The 24967-nt window shown below is 42.2% G+C and overlaps 1 protein-coding gene across 1 annotated transcript; it reads right to left on the bottom strand.

Annotated features, from left to right (window-relative positions):
• Positions 1-381: 381 nt before the first annotated feature.
• Positions 382-13292, bottom strand: LOC121269249 (P43 5S RNA-binding protein-like). The gene is made up of 9 exons (XM_041173807.1): positions 13179-13292; positions 12994-13094; positions 11453-11546; positions 9302-9390; positions 7263-7336; positions 6672-6752; positions 5028-5257; positions 3801-3854; positions 382-606 (listed from the first exon to the last, which is right to left on the bottom strand). Exons 1-9 carry the CDS (start codon positions 13290-13292, stop codon positions 382-384), a joined length of 1062 nt encoding a protein of 353 aa, XP_041029741.1.
• Positions 13293-24967: the final 11675 nt, after the last annotated feature.

Raw genomic sequence — 24967 nt, 5'->3', positions numbered from 1 at the left:
CTGCAAATCTGAACATTGCTGTATTTTCAGAAAGTTAAACAAAACTCATTTCACAAAATGTACTGGCAACAGTTTTCTTGACTAATTCCAAACTCAAAACTAGTTTTCCAAGACTGAATTATTTGTCAAGTGATCAAGACTCTACACTTTAGATCCAAGACTCAATTTTTTTTTTTTATATATAAAACTTCCAAATCAAAATACCAGCATCTCAAATTAGCTAACCAGATAACTGAACAAAGCATTAAAAATTGTTTAGAAATTAAGGCAACAATAGCACTTAAACTTAGGGAACTATTCAAACAAGCTGAGTGCTCAGCTGGTTACAAATTGAAATAAATCACATCTTCTCATCCATTGTAAAACAAAGTTACCATTAAGCTATTTTTCTGGTAGAAACAGCTGGTTTTCAAATAGTTGTTTCAGATTGGCTTCAATAGTCACAGGATGTGTAATTTTACGTTCATTGAAGAGACCAGAGAGGTCACTCTCAATCTTACTTTTCGATTTGAAGAGTTTTTTCTCATTGAAGAGCCTAGTCAGCTTCTCTTCGATAACCAAGTTCCTCCGCCCTTGGCGTCGTTTTTGTCTACAGTCATGATTGATCTGCAATTAAAGGAGTTATTCTGAATTATACAGTAGGCCCAAATAAGCTTAAATGAACCAGAATCAAATGGATAGGGCCATCATTTCTTCCCCTATTGAACTCACCAATTAAGTACAGTACAGGACTACAGACTACTGTTTACAGATGATCAAGATCCCAAAATACTAGCACTATTTTCCAGCACACATCTAGGAATACACCCATAAGCAAATGCAGGAGTGACAAGTGCATATGGTCACTGATTTACTGTAGGGAACACAATGGCCCAAAACTTCAGGGTTGGACTCTGACCAAGGAAGCTAAAAAACACAGCCTCCTTTGATTTTTCAGGGCGATCCTCCTAGTCAGATCCTGCAGAACTGTCAGTGCAGAAACCTCTAGAGGGAGCAATCCACTCAATTCTTCAGCACTAGTTGCCATATTCTAGTTTTTTGAAAAGCTACACAGTTGACTGGGGTGGGGTGAGTTGCTGTGATGGCAAGGTCTAGTTTTGTGGTTAGGGGGTGGGGGGGGGGGCTAAAAAGGAGAGTCCAGGTTCAGAGGGGAGAGTTGGGGGAGGTCAATGAGTGATTGGAGGTTTTTTTTTTGCAGGGGGGGGCGCTGATGTGCCTATCAGTTGTAGTTACCCAGGTGTCAAACTAGGTTTTAATGTAGCATTTCCTGGGTAACAATTCAGGTAAATTTGAATGGGACACTTTGGGAGGGTCCCAGAGAACAGGGGAATTGCCCAAACTTCCTGGGCAATTCCCCAGAGTCATTGCACTGGGATTTAAGGGATTCCCTAGCACCACTTTGGGTGGGGTCAGGGGGTTTGTGTGGTCTTCAACTGTATGGAGACAGGAAGAACTTCAATATTTAAATACCAGTGTCCCAAGGTGCACAGAAGCATTTAAAAATTCTCAGCCACATTTGACCAGTGACCGAAGGTTTGGTCAAAGTTTTTAGGGAGTGTCTAAAATAGAAAAATAAATTCCACATGCACAGCCACAAATAGTCAAGTAGTGTTGCACAAAAATCCAGAATTAAAGGAGCAAAGATATTGGAGTGTTTTGGGACTGGAGGAGATTAGAGATATGGAGAGGAAAAGCCAGAGAGATTTGAAGAAATATGAGGGGGGAGGCAGTGGGATGATGAGCAGAACTTCAAATAACTTCCATATTTGAGGATAGAATTGTCAAGGCCAGAGATAAAAGCATGAATGAGGACTTGGGACAGAATCAGGAGATAAGGAAGCTGCCTCAGATGGTGCAGAATATGGTTGGAAGCTCAACTAAATCAAAGACTGATTCAGCTGCAGTTAGAATGATGTCATTAAGTGGTGAGAAATAGTGGTCTTAATATTTCATTGGAGGAAGCTTCTACTGATCTGGCGCTAGATATTGACCAGCAGTTTGACAATCTGGAGGCAGTGAAGGTTGAGGGGTGGCAGTAGTATCAAGTTGGGTATCTTCAGCATACATTTGGAAACAGATGGTGTTTTTTGCATGACTGAGAGGCAACATGTAGGTGAGAAGTGGGGGGGTGGGGGGTGGAAGAGAGAGAAACAAGGTGAGATCCTTTTAGGGACACTGGAACTAATGGTGGAAGAGCAGGAAGAGAAGGAATTGCACGCAATTCTGTGGAACCAGGCATATGTAGCTTCCCTCAGTTGGATGATGCAGGAGAGGCTTTGGATGATGGTGTTTCAAAGGCTGCAGATAGGTCAAGAAGGAGGGATAGTTTATTTCAGTCAGCCATACGGGTATCATTTGTGACTTCGATAAGGGCTATTGTGGTACTGAGCTAATGAGTGGCAACATGAAAAGTCCCCATACAGGCTGCACACAAATCAGATCCTTTTACATTTATGTGCATATTTACAACATTTGAAGGGGCTCTGCACCCCACAGAACATGAGTTCTGGAAACAATGAGTGGATTTGGGAGATATTCTGCAAGGACAGAAGGCTGATTTCAACAGACTTGAGGGAAGACAATGGCATAATGGTAATGTTACTGGGCTAACAATCCAGAGGCCCAGGCTAATGGTCTGAGGTCACAGGTTCAAATCCCACTCTGGCAGCTGGTGGAATTTAACTTCAATTAATAAACATTGAATTGAAAGCTCCACTCAATAATAGTGACCATGAAACTATCAATTCTTGTAAAAGCCCATCTGGTTCCTTCGGGGATGGAAATCTGCCATCCTTAACCTGATCTGGCCACATGTGACTCCCGACCCACAGCAATGTGGTTGACACCTGACGGCCCTCTGAAAAGGCCTAGCAAACCATTCCATTCAAGGGCAATTAGGGACGGGCAGCAAGTGTTGGATCTGCCACCACATCCCACGAAAGAAGACAGACTTGAAAGACAAACCATCAGGCAACATGGGAGCCAGAAAGAGAAATGGAGTGGTCAGCAGTTTAGTGGGAATAGGGACATCCAATAGGGCAGTAGGTTTGGAGGATATTTGTTCTGGGAGGTGAGTGAAGGTGACAGAGGCAGCCAGTCAGATGGTCTCAATCTCAGTGACAAAGATATCTGTGCACTACCGGCACAGGTTAAGAGAACAAATCATTTTAGGAGGAAATAGTAGTAAGAATGCTTTGTGCCAAGGTTAAAAAGGAGCATTCCTTGAAATTAAAAACCAATAGATTCTAAAATGAAGGATTTTAAATGTTTCCCCAATTTACCCATGTATGGGAGTCAGTAATAAGGGGGCAATTTATTAATTAGTTGAGATCTATAGGATGCTTTTCCAGAGAGAGAATTACTTCAGCGAGGGATTGAAGCAGAGGAAGATACAGAACAAATAGCAGGATCATTGGGATTTGTTCTCAAATGCAATGGGTTTAATAGCATCAGAGTTCACACAAAATGCAATAGCAAAGATTAACTACAAAGAAAGCCAGAGTGTGGAAAATCCTGACTGCACAATGGGACAAGAGACAGGAGGTGAATGAAATTAAGGCAGCAAATCAAAGGCCAGAAGTTTTCTCCAAAGGTCCAGGCACCAGGTGACAGCAAAATCCATCAAGCTGAAATCCTGGCATCTTAAGATTTTCAAAGCTCCTGCAGGAGCATGAAGACCTAATCCACACAGCTCCCTTCATTCTAAGGAGTGTGAACTTGGCATTTAACATGTGAATGTCAAACCCCAAAATGTAACCAACAGCTGCAAAAGCTTAATCCAAGCAAAATTTGTGACCTACATTCAGTTTCTTCCTCTCTGGATCATGCACCACAAGATGGCGGAGATGACTTTCCTAAAAGAAAAAATATTGGATAAATGCACATTAGCTCATTGCAACGTGCAACACTTAAATATTGGTGATCTGATTGATTAAAATGCAGACCGGATTAGTGGATATCACTTTGGTATATCTCCCACTCCCAACTTTAATTCCTTAATTCCTTGCAGAATAACAGCCCAACAACCTGGACAGGGTAAGATTTCTTATACATAGATAAGATGGCACAGCCATTAACTCATCAATATTGAGGAATGAATTTTTGGCAGCTCCAGAGTAATGTTCAATCACAAGTAAGTTTCCTTAATTATTCCCTCATTTTAGGGAGTATAGAGCATTATCCTATTATTTGCTACTCACTTTTGACTCAAAACACAATACTCATAATACATAGTCATAAACACTACATTAAAGTACTCCAGTAAAATTATGAGGAGGATATTCTGAAGTTGGGGAGTACAAACATGGAAGGACTGAAGGTGCATTATGGGACAATCAAGACCCACTCTGGTATTTGCACATGACCTTTTGGAACTCTGCATTTTTTTTTTTTTTGCAATTCTCTAACCCAGAGGGCTCAATGTTGTGTTTTTGAGTACGTGCAAGAGAAATTTTCTGGGACATTAAAGGAATGGGGGTAGGGCAGGAAAGTGGAGTTAAAGAAGATCAGCCATGCTCTCACTGACTGATGGATCAGGCAGAGGGCATGGCATCTTCAGTGCCAAGTCAATGAGTGACTAAATCAAGCAGGTTTGTCAAGCAAATGTCCCCAAACACCTCCCCAACCCAGGAAAAATCCCATTTCAACTCAAATAGGCATTTTTCAATTTTCTATCCAGCTTGAAGTTTCCCCAAGGGATGGCAGTTCATGATTTCAAAAAAAAAACTTAAGAAATGACAGTCAGCTCCCAGAAATTGTAACGTAGAAACAAGTCATTTGGCCCAACTAATCTATTATGTTTACCCTCCACACTAGTACCTAATTCTCTGTCCCTGCTTTATTCCAGGTCAACCTATTCACATTGACAGTCTCTGCACTGCAGAGCAGTTCACTGCCTCAACCCTCAAAATACCATTTAACAAATCCACTAAGAACTAACAAGATTATAGCTTTTTTTTTTTAAAAAGGGGCTGTACCTGTTTATTTTAAATGCTGCTTTAATTAATGCCCTGCCCTGGAATACTTACTTTCATTGCAAATGCCTTCTGGCAGTCTGGGAAGTTGCATTTGTATTCCAGGATCTTGAAATGGTCTTTTCGGATATGATGTTCCAAGTTAAAGGCAGTTCTGAAATTCAGTTTGCAATCGTCCATTGGACAAGCCCACTCAGAGCCCTGTACCATATGGGTCCGCTTGTGTCTACGGAGGGCACTTGAGCCTTTCAATTTCTTTTCACAATAGATACAGCTGTATTCAACTATAGGCAGACAGTTCAGCAAGCATGATCAATGCAGATTCTGTCAGTTTAACCTTATAATAAACCATTAAAAGTTTACTCAAAACCACAGCTAGACCCAGACAATAAACCTACTAATATGCATCCAAAAGTTGGAGGTTGCTGTCAGTGACATGTGGGTGGGGGTGAAGGCAAATAAAAAAAAATTAGCCTGGCTTCAGGAGCTACCATAAACTCTGGCTCAGCAACTAGCTCCTGACAGGTTTGCCCGACTGACTGCCCCCATTGCACAGATCAAAATTGCAGACTGAATTCTGACTTGATTTGCATGCTACCTACCTGCCAAGGTTAAACTCTGATAGCAGGATCGAAGGGTTGTGGGGGTTCGAGTGGCTTGCATTATTTTATTTGCTCCCACTGTTTCTTGCCAGACAGGGCAGTTAAACCAGATGTTTAATTCTTGGGTGCACCAACATAACAGTTGCACTTTTTGCATAGATCACTCGACTGCTAAAACACAAGTGGCCAAATATTCCAGTCTGGCACTTGTTCAAAAAGTAAACTTCCAATTATAGTAGAACTGGTTTTGTACTTATATAGCATTTATGTCCTCAATATCCCCTAGCACCGGACAACCTTTATAGCCAGTGAATTCAAGTGCACTTGTGTAGGCATACGGTAAATTGAAGTTTAATTCTCCTGTGCCCCAAATCAAGAGAGGTTATTGCTAAGGAATTAAAGTCAACAAGTCACTGAAATGTTCTTCTCTATTAAGACTCATTGCAGTGGAATTTGAGCTTCAGTGGCTCAGACTAATTTGAAAAGGGCCAATAGGGCAACACTGGAGTTTACCCAATCTCATCATGATGGCTCAGCAATAGATCACAAACCAGATTGTAGGCTGTATCAGCTGGTCTGTGTCAAGTTAACCAATTTTCAGTAGTACTGCTGCTATAATTGGTCAGGCAGGACACCCTTCATCAAGTTACCTGAAATGCATTTTTCCATTCTAATCCAGTGTCTCAGCCACAATGCATGAAAAGTCTTCACATTTTAGCCAGAGGTTGCACTCAATTTAAAACTGGAGTAAGGCAAAACTTCTAAAATACCCCAAGTTTATACAAGCCAAAAGGAGAATTAAAAACACTAAACTCAGTGGAAACATGAGCTTATCCAAGATGTCAACATGTTAAATCAAAGACAAAGATGCTGTACGCTCCAGCCAGATTATTCTTGATATTTCACTGAAAGAAATTTTCACATCATAAAAATTCATCTGCAAGTTTCAGGACAAAAATCTGGTCAAGAAAGTAGTTAATAATTCTGCTTTAGTCAAAATTTAGAAGCTACAATGTATTTTTTTTTTTATATAGGCAACATTCATTGAGCTGGAAATCAGATACAAATAAAAACTCCAGTTCACTGAATCTCTTACTTGGATGAGTTTTCAGATGCTTCTGTAGTTGTGTCCAGGCAGTGGCAACAAACTGGCACTCTTTAAAACTGCAAGAGTAGCCTGAGGGGAAAAATCAAAAGAAAATACTGCCAGAGTTATGTAAACTATTTTTAAAGGCTTGTGATTTAATACTTAAGCGTATAAAAACCAAGGTTTAATTAGTCCAACTTCCTTCGGAAAGTTTAAAGTGAAAACACCCCCTCATGGTTGGGAAGGAAGTGAAGGAAGGTGGAAACATTTGGTTAAGAGCTATCAGCTGTTTTCTAGTGGGCAATAATACTCAAGTCAGGTTGCAGGTTCAAATCCTGTTCCAGTGAGTTCAACAACAGTGTGACAAGAGGATGGGAACCTTTTGAGACAGTTTTTAAGTTTTCTTCACTAAAAGCAATTGGCAAGCAGGAAAATAAAGCCAGGATCCAGAAATAATTTTTGATACAGGATAGAAACAGACAGCTGATGCTGGCAAGTTACAAGCAAATGGAAAACAGGCTGTGAAAACTAGCATACGTATATGAACTCTCACCATAGGATTACTTTACGAAGTTGTTTAATTTAACTACATCCTTTTACCATTATGTTTTCTTTCATGCATTTTGCGTTCATTTGGGGTCTTAAACTTCATTTCGCATCCATCCTTCTGGCACCTAGTGCAGAAAACAATTGGGCAGATTCTAATTTCCTTGGCAAGATTTATTCACATATTACAGTGAGTAGCAATTACAACAGGCAAGATCAGTGGGACATACCAGTAAATATATACCGTAACAAGCAATAAAACCAAAAGTGCCCTTTGGCTCCAGGGTAAAAATTCAGATTTCCAACGCCAGTAACAAAAACAAAATGCCAGAAATTCATCCCAGTGCGAAAGTGTTAACATTTCAGTTCTGAAGGTCACAGGCCTGAAATGTTAACTTTCTCACCACAAGTGCTGCCTGATCTGCTGCGCATTTCCAGCATTTTATCGTTTTAATCCCCCATCACTTTGGCCTGGTTACAGATTGCTCCCAGTAAGCAAAGTTCACTGTATTTAAGTCTTGTCCTGAAACAAGGCATGTATGGAATTTACTGCTAGACTTATTCAAAAGCCCAAATTTAAAGAAATTGGTTGATAGTTCAGCCATCTCTTAAATGAAATTGGTACTTTGATGTTGGAGTGCAGTCTGCACTGCTAAGTTTCCACATGCCATTGTTGACCTTTGACTGCAGACTCCAACAACATACACATTGTACTATCAATTTTAAATTGATAGTACAAAGATTGACATGCAAAGATTGACATGCAATTCTCAATTTCATTCCTTCCACACTCAAGTTTCCTCCAACACAAGGTTTACAGTGCCGACTGTAGTGTAATGAGTTAATTCTGTTTAATATGCTCCACAGGGATCGGCGTTGGGTCCCTTGCCATTTGTGGTACATATAAATGATTTAGACTTGAATGTCAGAGGGTTCATCAGTTAAGTTCACAGATGACAAAAATCAGTGGGGTGGTAAATAGTGAGGAGGATAGTCTTAGATTACAGGATGACAGATGGGCTGATCAGTGGCAAATGGAATTTAATCTGGATAAGTGAGATGATGCACTTGGGCAGAACAAATAAGGCACAGGAGTACACGATGAATGGTAGGACCCTGGGAAGTACCAAGGATCAGAGGGACCTTAAGGTAGCGGGACAAGTAGATAAAGTGGTTAAGATGACAAATGGGATACTGCCTTTATTAGGCAAGGTATGGAATATAAGAGCAGGGAGGTTATGCTGGAACTGTATAAACACTGGTTAGGCCACAGCTAGAATATTGTGTGCAGTTCTGGAATCCACATTGTAGGAAGGATGTGATTGCACTAGAGAGTGCAGAGGAGATTTACCAGGATGTTGCCTGGGCTGGAGAGTTTTAGTTATGAGGAGAGATTAGATAGACTGGGGTTATTTTCCCTGGAGCAGAGGAGATTGAGGGGCGAACATGATTGAGGTGTATAAAATTATGAGGGGCATAGATAGGGTAGACAGGAAGGAGCTTTTCCCCTTGGTGGAGGGATCAATAACCAGGGGGCATAGATTTAAGGTAAGGGGCAGGAGGTTTAGAGGGAATGTGGGGAAGAATTTTTTCACCCAGACGGTGGGAATCCAGAACTCACTGCCTGAAAGGGTGGTAGAGGCAGAAATCCTCAACATTTAAGAAGTATTTGGATGTGCACTTGCGATGCCATGGCATACAAAGTGATGAGCCTAGTGCTGGAAAACGGGATTAGAATAGTTAGGTATTTGTTTGACTGATGCAGGCTTGATGGGCCGAAGGGCCTTTTTCTGTGCTGTAGACCTCTGATTCTATGCTAATCATATACTGTGTACATCACAGAAGTGATGCAACAGATTTGGTCTTGTGCAGGCTCACGGTAAGATGTAGCAACAGCAGCAAGATGTGTTCTAATAAAGCTACTGCCTTTATATGCCTCCGCAGTCTCATTATGCATTCTGTATTACTTGAATAATACAGCGAATACACTAACTTTGAGCCTTCGAGAGAAAAAAAAAATCAGCCATGCTAAGCATGAACGTGGAAGAGGGTGCAAGCAGATTGTATTTCAGAACATATATCTTTGCACTCACACAAAAGCAGGCTCTTTACTGTGCTCGTAACAATGGACCTGGAAATCTCGACGCTTCTTGAAGGTCTTTCCACAAGCTTCAGAAGAACACTGCAAGAAAATGTAGCACAAATAAGTTCATGAAACGATTGGCAAACTTCAATCCAGTGAATCCCCCTTTAGGACATACTCCATTTCAGACTACATATACATTTAAGCTTGATCATTTGAATCTGTGGCATGTTGCCCTCTGGTTGCAAAGCTTCTAGTGCACTGGTGGGCATCACATTAGCCAATACTCCAGTCACACAATCAATACCCTCCCAGCAATTCTGGTGGATAATCTTCTCCCTGGTTCACACACAGGGTGAATAAAGAGCATGGATGAGAAATGCAGCCAAGGTTGAGGGGAAGAGCTTCTATAAAAGGGGGCTGCAACTTCTAATGGTAAATTTTGAAATCACTTCATCCGAGCCACCCTAGAAGGAAAAGCAGTAAAAACTGGGAAAGATCACTGATCCAAACTGTATTATTCCTTCTGAGATGTTAAATTTTGTAATCAGACTTGAAATAGTAGCTTGAATATACATTACTGCACTATGCAGTACTCTCCCAACCCAGGGCCCCAGAGTTGATAAGGAGAACTCCAGAAATTCTACTGGGTAACTTGCCTTCCCTCTCCACCACCCCCACCCAGCTGAGTTGTGTGATGTCCAACCATAAAGTAAAGATGGAAAATTTAAGTCAAGAAGAAAAAAAAAATCCCTTTACAGAGGAAGAAAATTCCAGTTCAAGCAACTACGAGGTGGAGATTATGACTTTGCACCAACAACTCGATCAGATGAAACCATTCAACACAGACAACCACCCTTAAACATCCAATTGCACCATGTTGGGAGCTGACAATTTTAGGTCCTGGATAGCATGGGCTATAGGAGAGAACACAGGCAGCTTACATCTGACAACATTCATCCCCACTTTCCAGTGTCCCAACACCATTACTTTTGCAGCAAGGGCAAGTGGCTCTAGACCAGGTTTGATGAGTCCTTGCTAGAATAAGCCTAAAGACAGGTACCTTGAACAGAAATGTCATTACAGGTGGATGTTAAAGAACAGCCAAGTTATTATTCAGGTCATGAAGCAGCAAACTTTTGCCAGCAGTATTTCAGAGAATCTTCAATATAGGATTATCAATAGGGCCTGTAGGTGGGATCTTGCCAGGCAGGTGTGTATGCCAACTAGTGCTTTACCACCCTCCAAGAGACCCTAATGCTTCCCTTCATCTTAGAAGGATAAATCTCTGCTGGAACGTTCAGTGGGAGGTGCCAAAGCACCACCAGGTTTATGAACACAGCCCTACACACAAACAGCTCAGCAATCCTGCTCAACACCCAAGCAGTCACTGGCCAGGCATGCTCAGCTAGACCAACAATGATAGATCTGATGGGCAAGGATATTAAAGGTTATGGTAGCAAGGCAGGTAATCCATGCTAGAATTGTAGACCAGGCAGAGGGTAGGGTAGGGAATAAAAGGGGGAAGACCAAGTTGAGACCAAGAGTCAACCTAGTTTATCCAAGATAAAAACAAAATACTGCGGATGCTGGAAATCTGAAACAAAAACAGAAAATGCTGGAAAAGCTCAGGTCTGACAGCATCTGCTGAGAGAAAAACAGTTAACGTTCTGAGTCTATATGACCCTTGGCTCTGAAGAGTCAGACAGACTCAAAACATTAACTTTGTTTCTCACCCCACAGATGCCGTCAGACCTGCTGAGTTTTTCCAGCATTTTCTGTTTTTGTTCTAGTTTATCCAAGCTCTTCCCTCCCCCAGGTTAGGGTAACCCCACCCCACCCCCTCCCCCACTCCATTCCATTCCACACCCCAACACCCCAACACCCCCCACTCCACCCCACACAAGAGTAAAACTCCATTGTTTCAGCAAGTTCAGAAATCCCAAGTTAAAGCTGATCCATAAAAATCAACAATAAATCACAAAAATCTGGGACAAAAATCTGACTCATTCCAATTTGGCCACATTTTGTTCTAAAGCAACATTATAGTTGCTGCATATGCATTACAATGAAGTCTGAAAAGCCTCAACAGCTATAATTGCATGATAAATGCAGTCATGCTGACTGAAGCTGATCATTTTAAATGATTTTACTTCCTTGCCTTGAAGTATTCTTTGTTGCCATGCCGATACTTCAGGTGTTTCCTTAAACGGTCACTGCTAACAAAAGTTTCTATGCAACCCTCAGCTGTACACCTGCAAAAGAAAAATCACCACATTTTTAAAGAAAAGGTACATTTCCTATAGAGAAGTGGCTGAAGTGATTTGGCTACTTCACGCAAAGCTCAGAATCTGGGTTGTCCAATTTTGAATTTATGGTTTGAGGCAGTCAATAGGAGACAACAAATTCTCAACTACGAAAAGGGCAGTTTGTTTAGGGCAACGGAGTAACATGGACGTCAACCTTTTGAGTCAAAGAAAACACGTTCAAATTCCACTCGCGACTTTAGTCAATAATTCAGATTCCCAGTTGGCACACTAGCATCTTTCAGGTGGAGGCATTAAACCGTCTGACCCCTCAGCTGGATGTGAAGGCTCCCATGTCACTATTTTGGCAAGTAGAGGGGGCTCTGTATCCTGACAATATTTTATTCCTCAACCATCACCAAAACAAATCAGGCCATCTTCACTGTTCATGGGACCTTGCCCTGTGTAAGGCAACTCTCATTTTACCAAGTTACCACAATGGAGGGGAAAGCTGAAGTGGGTGAGGGAGAGATGGTTGATAAGGAGAGAGGGTGGTGGGGGTGAGGAGAAAGCTTGCATGGGCATGCTTGTCAGGTTTTGGCCCAGTTGTGCGGTAAATGTTTGGAAATGAAAGGCAACAAGTCTTTACCTTGTTACATAAAGACTAAAGTTTTATATTCTGCTCATTTAACATTTGATAGGCAAACTTGTAACTTATTCTACAATTCATGTTAGACACTACGGGAGATTGCAGTTTTTAGCACAAATGCTCATTATTTCTTTATTTATTCTGTCTTTGGGAAGAGAGGAAATGAGCCGAAGAGAGGGTTAGTTACACCTCAGGCAACGAGAACACTCGGTCTCGTGTTCGTTGGGAAATGACTATCTCTACATTCTCCAGTGTCGGTATAGTTCCATCTAGTGGCAAGCAAAAACTCGCAGTTACATCCCAAATTCGATGGAATTAACCGGTAATAATCCACTTCACTTCATGGTCACAGTAACTTATAGCCATTTTTTCACTTCATGGTCACAGTAACTTATAGCCATTTTTTACCAACAGATATTATTACACACTTTAAAATTAGAACGTTTGGAATGTATTTTATCTTTACCACTAAATTCGGGCCTCATGGATACTTGCAGTGGGTGTTGGATTCCCCTTTGTCTATTTCCTATTCAGTTAGGCCGTGGGTGGGTTACAACTTTTAATTGTATTAGATCAACATGGCATAAGACCCAGAATCACAAGTCTGTTCATAAAGTTTGTGTGCGTTTTTTAAAAAAACGTTTCCCTCAGATTGACTAATCAACAAAGAAGCTTTAAACACACACACACTGGGTAAGAGCAGAGATTCTTAACTCAATTTGTCCCCTTTCCCTCCTCAAAGGAACCTCAACTGCCCACTAGCTCCACACTCAGTGTCCAGTTTATCCTCAACCCTCCAATTCTTACCTGAAATGTTTCTGTCCCAAATGTTGGCGTGTATGTCGCTGCAGATGAGACTTTCGGGTGAAAGTCTTTTGACATTCCTCCTGATAACACTTGTAAGGCTTCTAACAAAGAGAATTTTTAGTCTGTTGACCAAGAGTTTTGAATAACGACTTCAAAAAGAAACTCGCATTCAACGGACACCTCACCTGCCCCGTGTGGACACTCAGATGTTGCTGCAGTTTCCAAATCCTGGTGAACGTGGCCAAACAGCCTGGGTAGTCACAGCGGATAGGCTTTAATAATTTATCCTCAACCTCCATCCTCCTCTGCCTCTCCAGCTGAAAAAGAGAGAGAGAGAGAGCCTGCAAATATTTGTTATTTATGCATTTACAGAGTCAGCGGGACGTTAAGCACAGCTGTATCTCCACTCCACTCCAACAATTGGACAAAACAAGGATCTACTGAGTAGATTGGAACTGAAAGCCGTATGGTAGGTAATAGTCAGCTTTTGAAAGACAACAGGCGGTGTGGGGGGGTGGTCAGGAACTTTTCACGTGGAAGTTAATCTGTCCAGATTAAAATTCATGATCAGAAACCTTCGGACAGCTGCACAAAATATTCTTAAAGCCCCTTCCTCTATTAAGATCAGGAGGTTGTTTACCATTTCCATCACAGCCTCGAAACGTGAACTCCATCTTCCTCTCCACAGATGCTGTCAGTTTTTACAGCAATTTTTGTTATTATTCATACATGGTATGTGGGGGGTCACTGGCTAGGCTAGCATTTATTGCCCATGTTCACAGGGCATTCAAGAGTCAGCCACATTGATATAGGTCTGGAATCACATATAGACCAGCCACATTGATATAGGTCTGGAATCACATATAGACCAGCCACATTGATATAGGTCTGAAATCACATATAGACCAGTAGATAGGATATTGGTGTTAGACTTTTAATTCCATATTGAATTCATCTGCCATGGTGGGATTTGAACCCCATTCGCCAAAGCATTACCCTGGGTCTCTGGATTACAAGTGCAGTGGTAACACCACTATACTATTGCTTCCTCATATGGGATTCATCTTGGAATTATTCTGAGTGAAATCATGCTTGACAAATCTACTGGAATTTTTCAAGGATGTAACTAGTAGAGTTGATGAGGGGGAGCCAGTGGATGTGGTTTATTTGGACTTTCAGAAGGCTTTTGACAAAGTCCTACATAAGAGATTGGCGTAAAATTAAAGTGCATGGGATTGGGGGTAGTGTATTGAGATGGATAGAAAACTGGTTGGCAGACAGGAAACAAAGAGTAGGAATAAACGGGTCTTTTTCCGAATGGCAGGCAGTGACTAGTGGGGTACTGCAGGGATCGGTTCTGGGACCCCAGCTATTTACGATTTATATTAATGATTTAGATGAGGGAATTAAATGTAATGTCTCCAAATTTGCAGATGACACAAAGCTGGGTGGGAGGGTGAGCTGTGAGGATGATGCAGAGATGCTCCAGTGTGATTTGGACAAGCTGAGTGAGACGGCAGATGCAGTATAATGTGGATAAATATGAGGTTATACACTTTGGTAGCAAAAACAGGAAGGCGGATTATTATCTGAATGGCTATAAATTGAGAGGGGAATGTGCAACGAGACCTGGGTGTCCTTGTGCACCAGTCACTGAAAGTAAGCATGCAGGTGCAGCAGGTGATAAAGAAGGCAAATGATATGTTGGCCTTCATAGCCAAAGGATTCGAGTATAGGAGCAGGGATGTCTTGCTGCAATTGTACAGGGCCTTGGTGACACCACACCTGGAATATTGTGTGCAGTTTTGGTCTCCTTATCTGAGGAAGGATGTACTTGCTATAGAGGGAGTGCAGCGAAGGTTTACCCGACTGATTCCTGGGATGGCGGGATTGACATAGGAGGAGAGGTTGAGTTGATTAGGATTATATTCGCTGGAGTTCAGAAGAATGAGGGGGGATCTCATAGAAACCTATAAAATTCTAACAGGACTAAACAGGGTAGATGCAGGAAGGATGTTCCTGATGGTGGGGGAGTCCAGAACCTGGGGTCACAGTCTGTGAATACAAGGTAGACCATTTAGGACTGAGATGAGGAGAAATTTCTTCACCCAGAGAGTGGTGAGCCTGTGGAATTGGTTACCAAAAAGTAGTTGAGACCAAAACATTGTATGTTTTCAAGAAGGAGTTAGATATAGCTCTTGGGGCGAAAGGGGTCAAAGGGTATGGGGAGAAAGTGGGAGCAGGCTATTGAGTTGGATGATCAGCCATGATCATAATGAATGGTGGAGCAGGCTCGAAGGGCCGAATGGCCTACTCCTGCTCCTAGTTTCTATGTTTCTATCCTGTTTGAGAAAGAGTTGCTTTTTGGGGTGAGTTGTAAATTCATTTCAGAATATTTTCATTTTAACTTTATCATGGCCCCCAGTGAATATTAAAACAGCATCTCATCTGAATCAATCTTGTGATGTTTCTGATGTCAAATTGGTGTAAAGTTCATCATTCTCCCACAATGCATTTGAATGGATCATTTTGCCATACATCCCTGTTTACAGAGAAATGCAACTTGTGGGAGGGATCAAATCCTGCAGCTTGCAAACTATTCATTTAATTCAACATTCAAAAATTATAAGATAGCTGTAGGTGAGAAAGATCTCATTCCTTTCATCCATCCAGAAGCACCTTGCAATCTCTCCACCCCACCAATGCTCCTTCAGGTACTATGCCCTAAAAGGGCATTGGCAACCATGGACTTTGATTGAACTGCATTCATGACGATGCTGGGCAAAGTACTGCAGTGGTTTGCTGTTGCCTTCTGCGGTATGGCTGACCAGAAGACTCTCCCACTCTTACCACCTGCCATATTGCCAGGATTTGTAAGCTGATTGTTAACCTGTTTGGCCACATTATGAACACAGCTTCCATGGCCATCAAGTTCTGAAGTGGGACTTGAATCCAATTGTTTCTTAAATGATTTCAGAGTTTCCACCATCAATATTCTCCCTGGAGGTTTATTCTGTACACTAATATTCTTTAGTCATTCACAGCGTGTGGGCATTTCCGACAAGGTCAGTATTTATTGCCTATCCCTAATTGCCCTTGATAAAGGGGTAAATGAGGGACATTGAATATGACATAGTGGCTCGTTAAACCATTTCAGAGGGCAGTTAAGCATCAACCATATTGCTGTGGGTCCAGGGTCACATGTAGGCCAGTCCGGGTAAGGATGGCAGATTTCCTTCCCTAAAGAACATTAGTGAACCAGATGGGTTTTTAAACAACAATCTAATAGGCTTATGGTCGCCATGACTGAGACTAGCTTTCTATCCCAGATTTATTTAATTAACAACTTAAATTCCCCAGCTGTGATGAGATTTAAACACTTTCTCCAGATCATGAGGTCAGGGTCCTGGATTACTGGTCCAGTAACATCATAACAATACTCACAGAGCAGCCTCGCCTTTATATGAAAAAAATACTTTCTGATATCAATACTATCATGTAGTAATTCAATTGGACAAAACTAACTGCCTGTTCGCACCCTTGTCACAGTCTGTTGTGATGACTTAAGTGGATATTAGCGCAGCTAGTTGAGTTTAGGCACAGGGTGTACAAAAATCACATCAGGATAATGAGTTTGACAATGAACATTATACCAAATAAGAGAGATTATGGATTTTTAATTATAATCTGATATTCCAATGTGCTTTACAACCTCTGAGGTGCAGTCATCACTCACTTCAGGCAAATATATTAGCCAATTTGCAAGACCCACAGACCGCAGATGAGATGAATCATTAGTTAATCTATTTTTGGTGATGTTGATTGAGGAATAAACATTAGCCAGCATTCTGGGAGAATCTTCTTTTCTTCAAATTGTGTATTGGATCTATTGCCTAGCTAAAAGGGTAAGACCTACCTTTAATATTCCATCTGAAAAGTAAAGCCTTTGGGGTAATGCACAGGAATTTTATTCTATATCAAATGGTTAGAATTAAGGTTTGAATTCACAAACTTGTGATTTAAGTAAATTGCTACCTGCTGGACCAATCTAACAGCTGTAGTTGACTGTGTAGTGTTGGTGTGATATTAAATTAAGATCATTGATTTGTGTTATCAGATGCATTTGACAATGGTTTATCAAAACAAAACTGTGAAGGAACATTGGGACATAAAACTAAGAAAACTTCCAGTCCATTGTAAAGATCTGAGGTAGGTGTTAGGATCTTAACCACTCCTTGATCCAACAGTTATGGACACTGAATATTTGATTAGTATCACAAGTTTATTAAGTTCAATTAATATATGAAAATTAATACTTAACAATGGCAGTAGTTGTGACAGTGGACTCTGGCCTTTGCTGTCAAAATCACTAGGGCATGTCTTCTGAGTTTTTTTTGGAAAAATATGCTTTATTCATAAAATATCTGAAAGAACATTTCAAAATGACCATCACAAAAAGTGCAATCAGATTCAAGTTTTACACATAGATCATGAGGTGCTTCAATACAATCAATGAACATTACAGACATCTCAATATGGACACTTCAGATAGAGAGTGAGATGGTATTCAAGTTATCTACATAGGTCATGTTGCACTCTGAGGCGCTTCAATAAAATTGTGACACATGTTGTATTCACTGCATACATTGCTTCTGGGTCATACAGCCTGATAGGTCTATACAATTCCCAGCCCCTCGGTGCACTATGGCAGAAGGGTCTTAGACAGCGACCTTTCCCCATTGCGGTGGCTGCCCCAAGCTTTAGTGCGTCCCTCAGCACGTAATCCTGCATGTCCCCTGAGTTCTGTTGACTGTAGTTTGGGACTGAGAGTTTCGTGGATAGCACGTTTTTAGGCGTGGTCACCCCACAGCTTACGGAAGTGCAGACAGAGAGGGAATGGGTGACCATCAGTCAGAAGAAAGGTGTCAGGCAGGTAGTCAGGAAATCCCCAGGGTGCATCTCCCTCAAGAACTGCTTTTCTGTGTTGGAAAATGGTGAGAGTGACAGTTCCTCTGGGGAGTGCAGCCGCGCTCGTGGCACTGTGAGTGACTCAGCTGCACAGGGGGAGGAAAAAGAGGGGAAGAGCAATAGTGGTAGGAAACTCGATAGTAAGTGGAACAGACAGGCGTTTCTGTGGCTGTAGATGTGACTCCAGGATGGTGTGTTTTCTCCTTGGTGCCAGGTTCAAGGATGTCACTGAACGGCTGCAGGGCATTCTAAAGGGGGAGGGCAAACAGACAGAGAACGTGGTACATATTGGTATCAACGACATAGGTAGAAAGAGGGATGAGGTCCTGCAAACAGAATTTAGGGAGCTAGGAAACAGATTAAAAAACAGGACCTCAAAGGTAGTAATCTCTGAATTACTTCTGGTGCCACGCGCTAGTGAGTATAGAAATTGGAGGCTAGTCCAGATGAATGTATGACTGGAGAGATGGTGCAGGAGGGAGGGCTTTAGATTTCTGGGACATTGGGACTGTTTCTGGGGGCAGTGGGACCTGTACAAGGCAGACGGGTTGCACCTGAACAGGAATGGGACAATCATCCTTGCGGGGAGGTTTGCTAGTGCTGTTAAGGAGGATTTAAACTAACTTGGCAAGGAGATGGGATCCTGAGAGGAGATTCAGCAAGGGGAGATGCACAGCTAAAATTAGAAGTGAGCAAGTGAGTCTGCAAGACATAGAAATTATAGGCCAGTTAAGGCACAAGGGAGTTTGGCAAGGTTGGATAATATTTATTTAAATGCAAGGAGTCTGATGAATAAGGCAGATGAGTTGAGGGCACAAACTAATGCATGGAAGTACGATGTCATTCCTGTCATAGAGACATGGCTGAGAGAGAGGCAGCATTGGCAACTCAATATTCCAGGATATAGGGTCTTCAGGTGAGACAGGGAAGGAGATAAAAGAGGACAGGGTTTTGCAATATTGATCAAGGAATCAATTACAGGAGTAAGGAGGGATGACATCTCAGGAGGCTCCTCAAATGAAGCCAAATGGGTAGAACTGAAAAACAAAAAAGGAGCAATCACATGGCTGGGAGTGTACTATAGGCCCCCAAACAGTCAAAGAGAAATAGAAGAGCAGATATGTAGGCAAATTTCAGAGAAGTGTAAAAGTAATAGTGTAGTAATAGTGGGGGATTTCAACTTCCCCAGCATTAACTGGTTTAGTCACAGTGTGATAGGTTTAGAGGGAGCAGAATTCTTAAAATGCATCCAGGAGAGCTTTTTAAGCCAGTAAGTAGAAGATCCTACAAGAGAGTGGGCAGTTCTGGACTTAATTTCAGGGAATAAAGCTGGGCAAGTGGTAGAGGAATCAATGGGGGAGTATTTTGCAGATAGTGATCATAACTCTGTTAGATTCAAGTTTGTTATGGAATAAGACAAGGATGGGGGAAGGCCAATTTTAGTAAGATCATATATGATTTGGCCAGAGTGGACTGGGAGCAGGTACTTTTAGGTAAATCTGCGTCAGAGCAGTGGGACTCATTCAAGAAGGAAATAGGGAGTGTACAGGGCCAACATATTCCAGTAAAGACAAAGGGTGGGACCAACAAATCCAGGAAACCCTGGATGTCGAGGGATATACAAGGTTGGATAAAGAGAAAAGGGAGGCTTATGGCAGATACCAAGGGCTCAAAACAGCGGAATCCCCAGAGGAATATAGAATATGTAGGGGGAACTTAAAAATTAGGAGAGCAAAAAGGGGGCATGAAAAAACATTGACAGGTAAAAGAAAGGAAAATCCAAAGTTATTTTACAAATACATTAAGAGTAAGAGGATAACTAGAGAAAGAGTAGGTCCTATTAAGGACCATAGTGGTAATTTGTGTGTGGAGCCGGAAGACATAGGTAGGGTTCTAAATGAATACTTTGTGCCGGTGTTCACAAGTGAGAGGGATGACATGGATGTGGAAATCAGGCAGAAGGACTGTGGTACAATTAAAGTAATTAGCATAAAAAAGGAGGAGGTTCTAAGTGGTCTGGCAGGCTTAAAGGTAGATAAATCTCCAGACCCAGATGAAATGTATCCTAGGCTGTTGAGGTAAGGGAGGAGATAGCAGGGGTGCAGGCAATAATTTTCAATATCTCTCTGGCCACAGGAGAGGTGCCAGAGGACTGGAGAACAGCCAATGTGGTACCATTATTCAAGAAGGGAGGAAGGGATAAACCCGGGAACTACAGGCCAAACAGTCTAACCTCAGTGGAGGGGTAACTATTGGAAGCAATTCTGAGGGACAGAATTAATCTACACTTGGAGAGACAGAGATTAATCAAGGACAGTCAGCATGGTTTTGTTAAGGGGTCATGTCTGACCAATTTGATTGAATTTTTCAAAGAGGTGACCAGATGTGTAGATGGGGACAATGCATTTGACGTAGTCTACTTGGACTTCAGTAAGGCTTTTGATAAGGTCCCAATCCAGAATTGGCTGAGTGGCAGGAAGCAGAGGGTGATGGTCCCGGGATGTTTTTGTAACTAGATGTCTGTGTCCAGTGGGATTCCACAGGGATCGGTGTTGGGTCCCTTGCTGTTTGTGCTGTATATAAACAATTTAGACTTGAATGTAGGAGGGTTGATCAGTAAGTTCGCGGATGACACGAAAATTGGTGGGGTGGTAAATAGTGAGGAGGGTAGCCTTAGATTACAGGAGGATACAGAGGGCTGGTCATATGGGCTGATCAGTGGCAAATGGAATTTAATCTGGATAAGTGTGAGGTGATGCACATGGGCAGGACAAACAAGGCACAGGAATACACAATGAATGGTAGGACCCTGGGAAGTGCCAAGGATCAGAGGGACCTTGGTGTGCACATCCACCAGTCCCTTAAGGTAGCAGGACAGGTAGATAAGGTGGTTAAGAAGGCATATGGGATACTTGCCTTTATTAGCCGAAGTATAGAATATAAGAGCAGGGAGGTTATGCTGGAACTGTATAAAACACTGGTTAGGCCACAGCTAGAATATTATGTGCAGTTCTGGAATCTGCATTATAGGAAGGATGTGATTGCACTAGAGAGAGTGCAGAGATTTACCAGGATGTTGCCTGGGCTGCAGAGTTTTAGTTATGAGGAGAGATTGGATAGACTGGGGTTATTTTCTTTGGAGCAGAGGAGATTGAGGGGCGACATGATTGAGGTGTATAAAATTATGAGGCGCATAGATAGGGTAGACAGGAAGGAACTTTTCCCCTTGGTGGAGGGATCAATAACCAGGGGACATAGATTTAAGGTAAGGGGCAGGAGGTTTAGAGGGGATGTGAGGAAGAATGTTTTCACCCAGAAGGTGGTGGGAATCTGGAACTCACTGTCTGAAAGGGTGATAGAGGCAGAAACCCTAATAGCATTTAAGAAGTGTTTGGATGTGCACTTGCGATGCCATGGCACACAAGGCTATTAGCCTAGAGCTGGAAAATGGGATTAGAATAGTTAAGTACTTGTTTGACTGGCGTAGACCCAATGGGTTGAAGGACCTTTTTCTGTGCTGTGGACCGCTATGACTCTAGTCTTATCTTGTCTTGAGGTATGCCAATGATGTCTAAGGCTCTCTCCCTTTTACCCTGTTCAGAGTACCCCTTAAGCCATATTAGGCTATTGTTGTCTCAGATTGGCATGATTGAGCCAAGATTACCTCATCAGTTATCCATAGCTATGGTATGGGCCAGCGCGGAAGCCCCATACATGTTTCTTATTCTTTTTCAGAGTACCTCAGCCTCACATATCTGCTGGCATCAACCACTTTCCACAATTTCACATTTTTATTACTTGTTTAAACTTGGAAAATGAAAAAAAACAACCTGGTCCACTCCTCCATCACCCCCTACACCTCAATCTCCTCCCACGGCACCTTCCCATGCAACCGCAAAAGGTGTAACCCTTGCCCCTTTACTTCCTCACTCCTCACCGTCCAAGGGCCCAAACACTCCTTTCAAGTGAAGCAGCATTTCACTTGCACTTCCCTCAATTTAGTCTACTGCATTCGCTGTTCCCAATGCGGTCTCCTCTACATTGGAGAGACCAAACGCAGACTGGGTAACCGCTTTGCAGAACACCTTCAGCCTATCCGCAAGCATGTCCCAGACCTCCGTCGCTTGCCATTTCAACACTCCACCCTGCTCTCATGCCCACATGTCTGTCCTTGGCCTGCTGCAATGTTCCAGTGAAGCTCAACGCAAACAGGAGGAACAGCACCTCATCTTCCGACTAGGCACTTTACAGCCTTCCGGACTGAATATTGAGTTCAACAATTTCAGATCATGAACTCGCTCCTCCATCCCCACCCCCTTTCCAATCCCCCTTTTTCCCATAATATATAATTTTTTAACAACTATATATTTTTTTCTTTTCCCACCTATTTTTAAATTTATTTCGATCTATTGTTTTATCTCCACTTTTTAGCCCATTTTGATCCCTTCCCCCCACCCCACCCCCACTAGGGCCATCTGCAACCAGCTTGCTACCCTTAATGTTCCCATTATCTTTTAGATAATATCACCACCGTCAACACCCCATTGTCCTTCTGTCTATGACGTCTTTGGCAGTTTCTTCTTGGCCTCCACCTATCACTGGCCCCCTGTCAAGCTCTCCTGTCCCACCCCCTTCTACCAGCTTATATTTCATCTCATTTCTATGTGTCTTAGTTCTGATGAAGGGTCACACAGACTCGAAACGTCAACTGTATCCCTCTCCACAGGTGCTGTCAGACCTGTTGAGTTTTTCCAGGTATTTTTGTTTTTGTAAAGGAAAAAAAACATGTTTTCCAACATTTACTCAAAGGTCTAGGTCCCTTCTTGAGCCACACACCAACAGGTAGAGATACACCTTGTCATGTTTGCACATTCTAACACTCAGCTAGTCTTCATCAGTGTCTTGCAGTTACATCAAATAAATACATAGATATTCATTTAGAAGAATCAAAAAGGATGCCATTGACCTCCCTCTCACATGCAAACCAGGTTAGAGAACTCTAACTCAGCCATCTAATCTGACTTCCCCTTCTACAACTGCTGAGCAGAGTAACAGCACTATAGCATGAGTCCTGTCATAATCTTAATATTTTGTGAACAACCTTAGCTATCATGCTTTGCTGCTTCGATTACAGTTACCTATAAACAAATTTTGTGTGGTTATTGATCAAATCTGATTATCAGAAACATGGGGATCCAACACCATCATGGGCTGGGAGTGTAAAAGTAAAAAAAAGAGCAGCTGTATTATCCACCTTAGTGTCTTGTACAGTTCTAGCTTTAGTGTTGTGCTTCTTATTTATACATGGTGATGTTTCAAACCTGTTATTATGCCAAGCCCAAAGGCTGATGTAAGCCCCATAAACAAGTCGGCACGTACCTCTTAAGACACAGACAGCCTGTCATTCGATCAGGCTTCAAGGCACAAGGAAATGAGACGATGGAAAAATTCAAGATGTTGCTGGTGCTAAACTTTCCATTTTGATTATAAAATAAAACTTTTATTTAAATTGCAGTGAAGAATATAATTTAAAGGAACATTGCATTTTTATTTGGCAAAAGCTTTCAGTTTGTTTAAAAACATAAACACACAAAAATTCTGTTAAACACATTAGCAGGTCACTTGATGCCACCATCATGTGGATAATGATGTGAACAGTTTCTCCTTTCCCAGACCAAAGCACCTTTCCATAAGGACAGTTCCATATTTAGCACTTCAGTTTTGTGAGATAATGACACTTATTTCAGGAGCATCACAGACAGCAAGCAGACAAACACGCCCATGTCGGTATGTTTCCCTTTGCTTTCACATCCAGCTATTTTTTCTCTTCAATTTCCTAGACCATGCATGCACCTCTGTGCTGCATGCTGTCTGTCTGATATTCAGTTGTATAGATGGGCCAGAATTTACTCCAATTGCACATCAGTAAGACCAAAACCTGACAAAAATTTTGGTCACTAACTCCATTCCCCGTGTGCAACTCCGACATTCTGTTTAAGGCACAGAGAAGCTTCAAACTCCATATTCTGCCCGTGACGGCGATCACTCTGTCATATCTGCTTCCAGCCCTAATCTACCGACACTGCCACTGAAACCTTTATCAAAACTTCTGGCAACTCCTGACATAGTGTTCAAACCCAAGGTTGCCTCTTTAAATTGAACTGTGGAGGAGGGCAATAATTCTTTCCCAGCCTGATACCAGCATTTCAATGTTTGTTCCATTAAGCCAGTCAACTTTACATTTTGAATTTTGAGCATCTCATGGGGCAAAGTGGTGCTTTTTTCTTGACTTTATTCTTTCATGGGATGGGGTGTCGCTGGGGAAGTATTGCCCATCCCTAATTGCCCTTGAGAAGGTGGTGGTGAGCTGCCTTCTTGACCACTGCAGTCCATGTGGTGTAGGTACACCCACAGTGCTGTTGGGAAGTGAGTATCAGGGTTTTGACCCAGCAACAACGAAGGAATGGTGATATATTTCCAAGTTAGGATGGTGAGTGGCTTGGAGGGGAACTTCCAGGTGGTGGTGTTCCCATCTATCTGCTGCCCTTGTCCTTCTAGGTGGTAGTGATCGTGAGTTTGGAAGGTGCTGTTGAAGGAACCTTGGTGAATTCCTGCAGTGCATCTTGTAGATGGTACACACTGCTGCTACTGTGCGTCGGTGGTGGAGGGAGTGAATGTTTGTGGATGTGGTGCCAATCAAGTGGGCTGCTTTGTCCTGGACGGTGTCACGCTTCTTGAGTGTTGGAGCTGCACTCATCCAGGCAAGTGGAGAGTGTTCCATCATACACCGGACTTATGCCTTGCAGATGGTGGACAGACTTTGGGGAGTCAGAAGGTGAGTTACACTCAGCAGAATTCCAAGTCTCTGGCTTGCTTTTGTAACCACAGTATTTATATGGCTAGTCCAGTTCAGTTTCTGGTCGATGGCGAAGTTGATAGTGGGGGATTCAGTGATGGTAATGTCATTGAATGTCAAGGGGAGATGGTTAGATAGTTTGTCCTATTA

The sequence above is a fragment of the Carcharodon carcharias genome, chromosome 23 (assembly GCF_017639515.1).
Source record: "Carcharodon carcharias isolate sCarCar2 chromosome 23, sCarCar2.pri, whole genome shotgun sequence".
NCBI classification, from domain to species: domain Eukaryota; kingdom Metazoa; phylum Chordata; class Chondrichthyes; order Lamniformes; family Lamnidae; genus Carcharodon; species Carcharodon carcharias.
The sequence above is the reverse complement of the archived record's forward strand: the minus strand, read 5'-3'. Positions and strand labels throughout refer to the sequence as shown.

What these genes read in the sequence shown, in the direction of transcription:
- LOC121269249 (XM_041173807.1), bottom strand. Translation starts at nt 13,292, where the DNA reads ATGGAGGTTGAGGATAAATTATTAAAGCCTATCCGCTGTGACTACCCA. An exon ending in GCATGAAAGAAAACATAATG is followed by an intron (nt 6,753 to 7,262) that starts GTAAAAGGATGT and finishes TTTTCCCCTCAG; the next exon opens with GCTACTCTTGCAGTTTTAAA. An exon ending in AGAAGGCATTTGCAATGAAA is followed by an intron (nt 3,855 to 5,027) that starts GTAAGTATTCCA and finishes TTTTTCTTTTAG; the next exon opens with GAAAGTCATCTCCGCCATCT.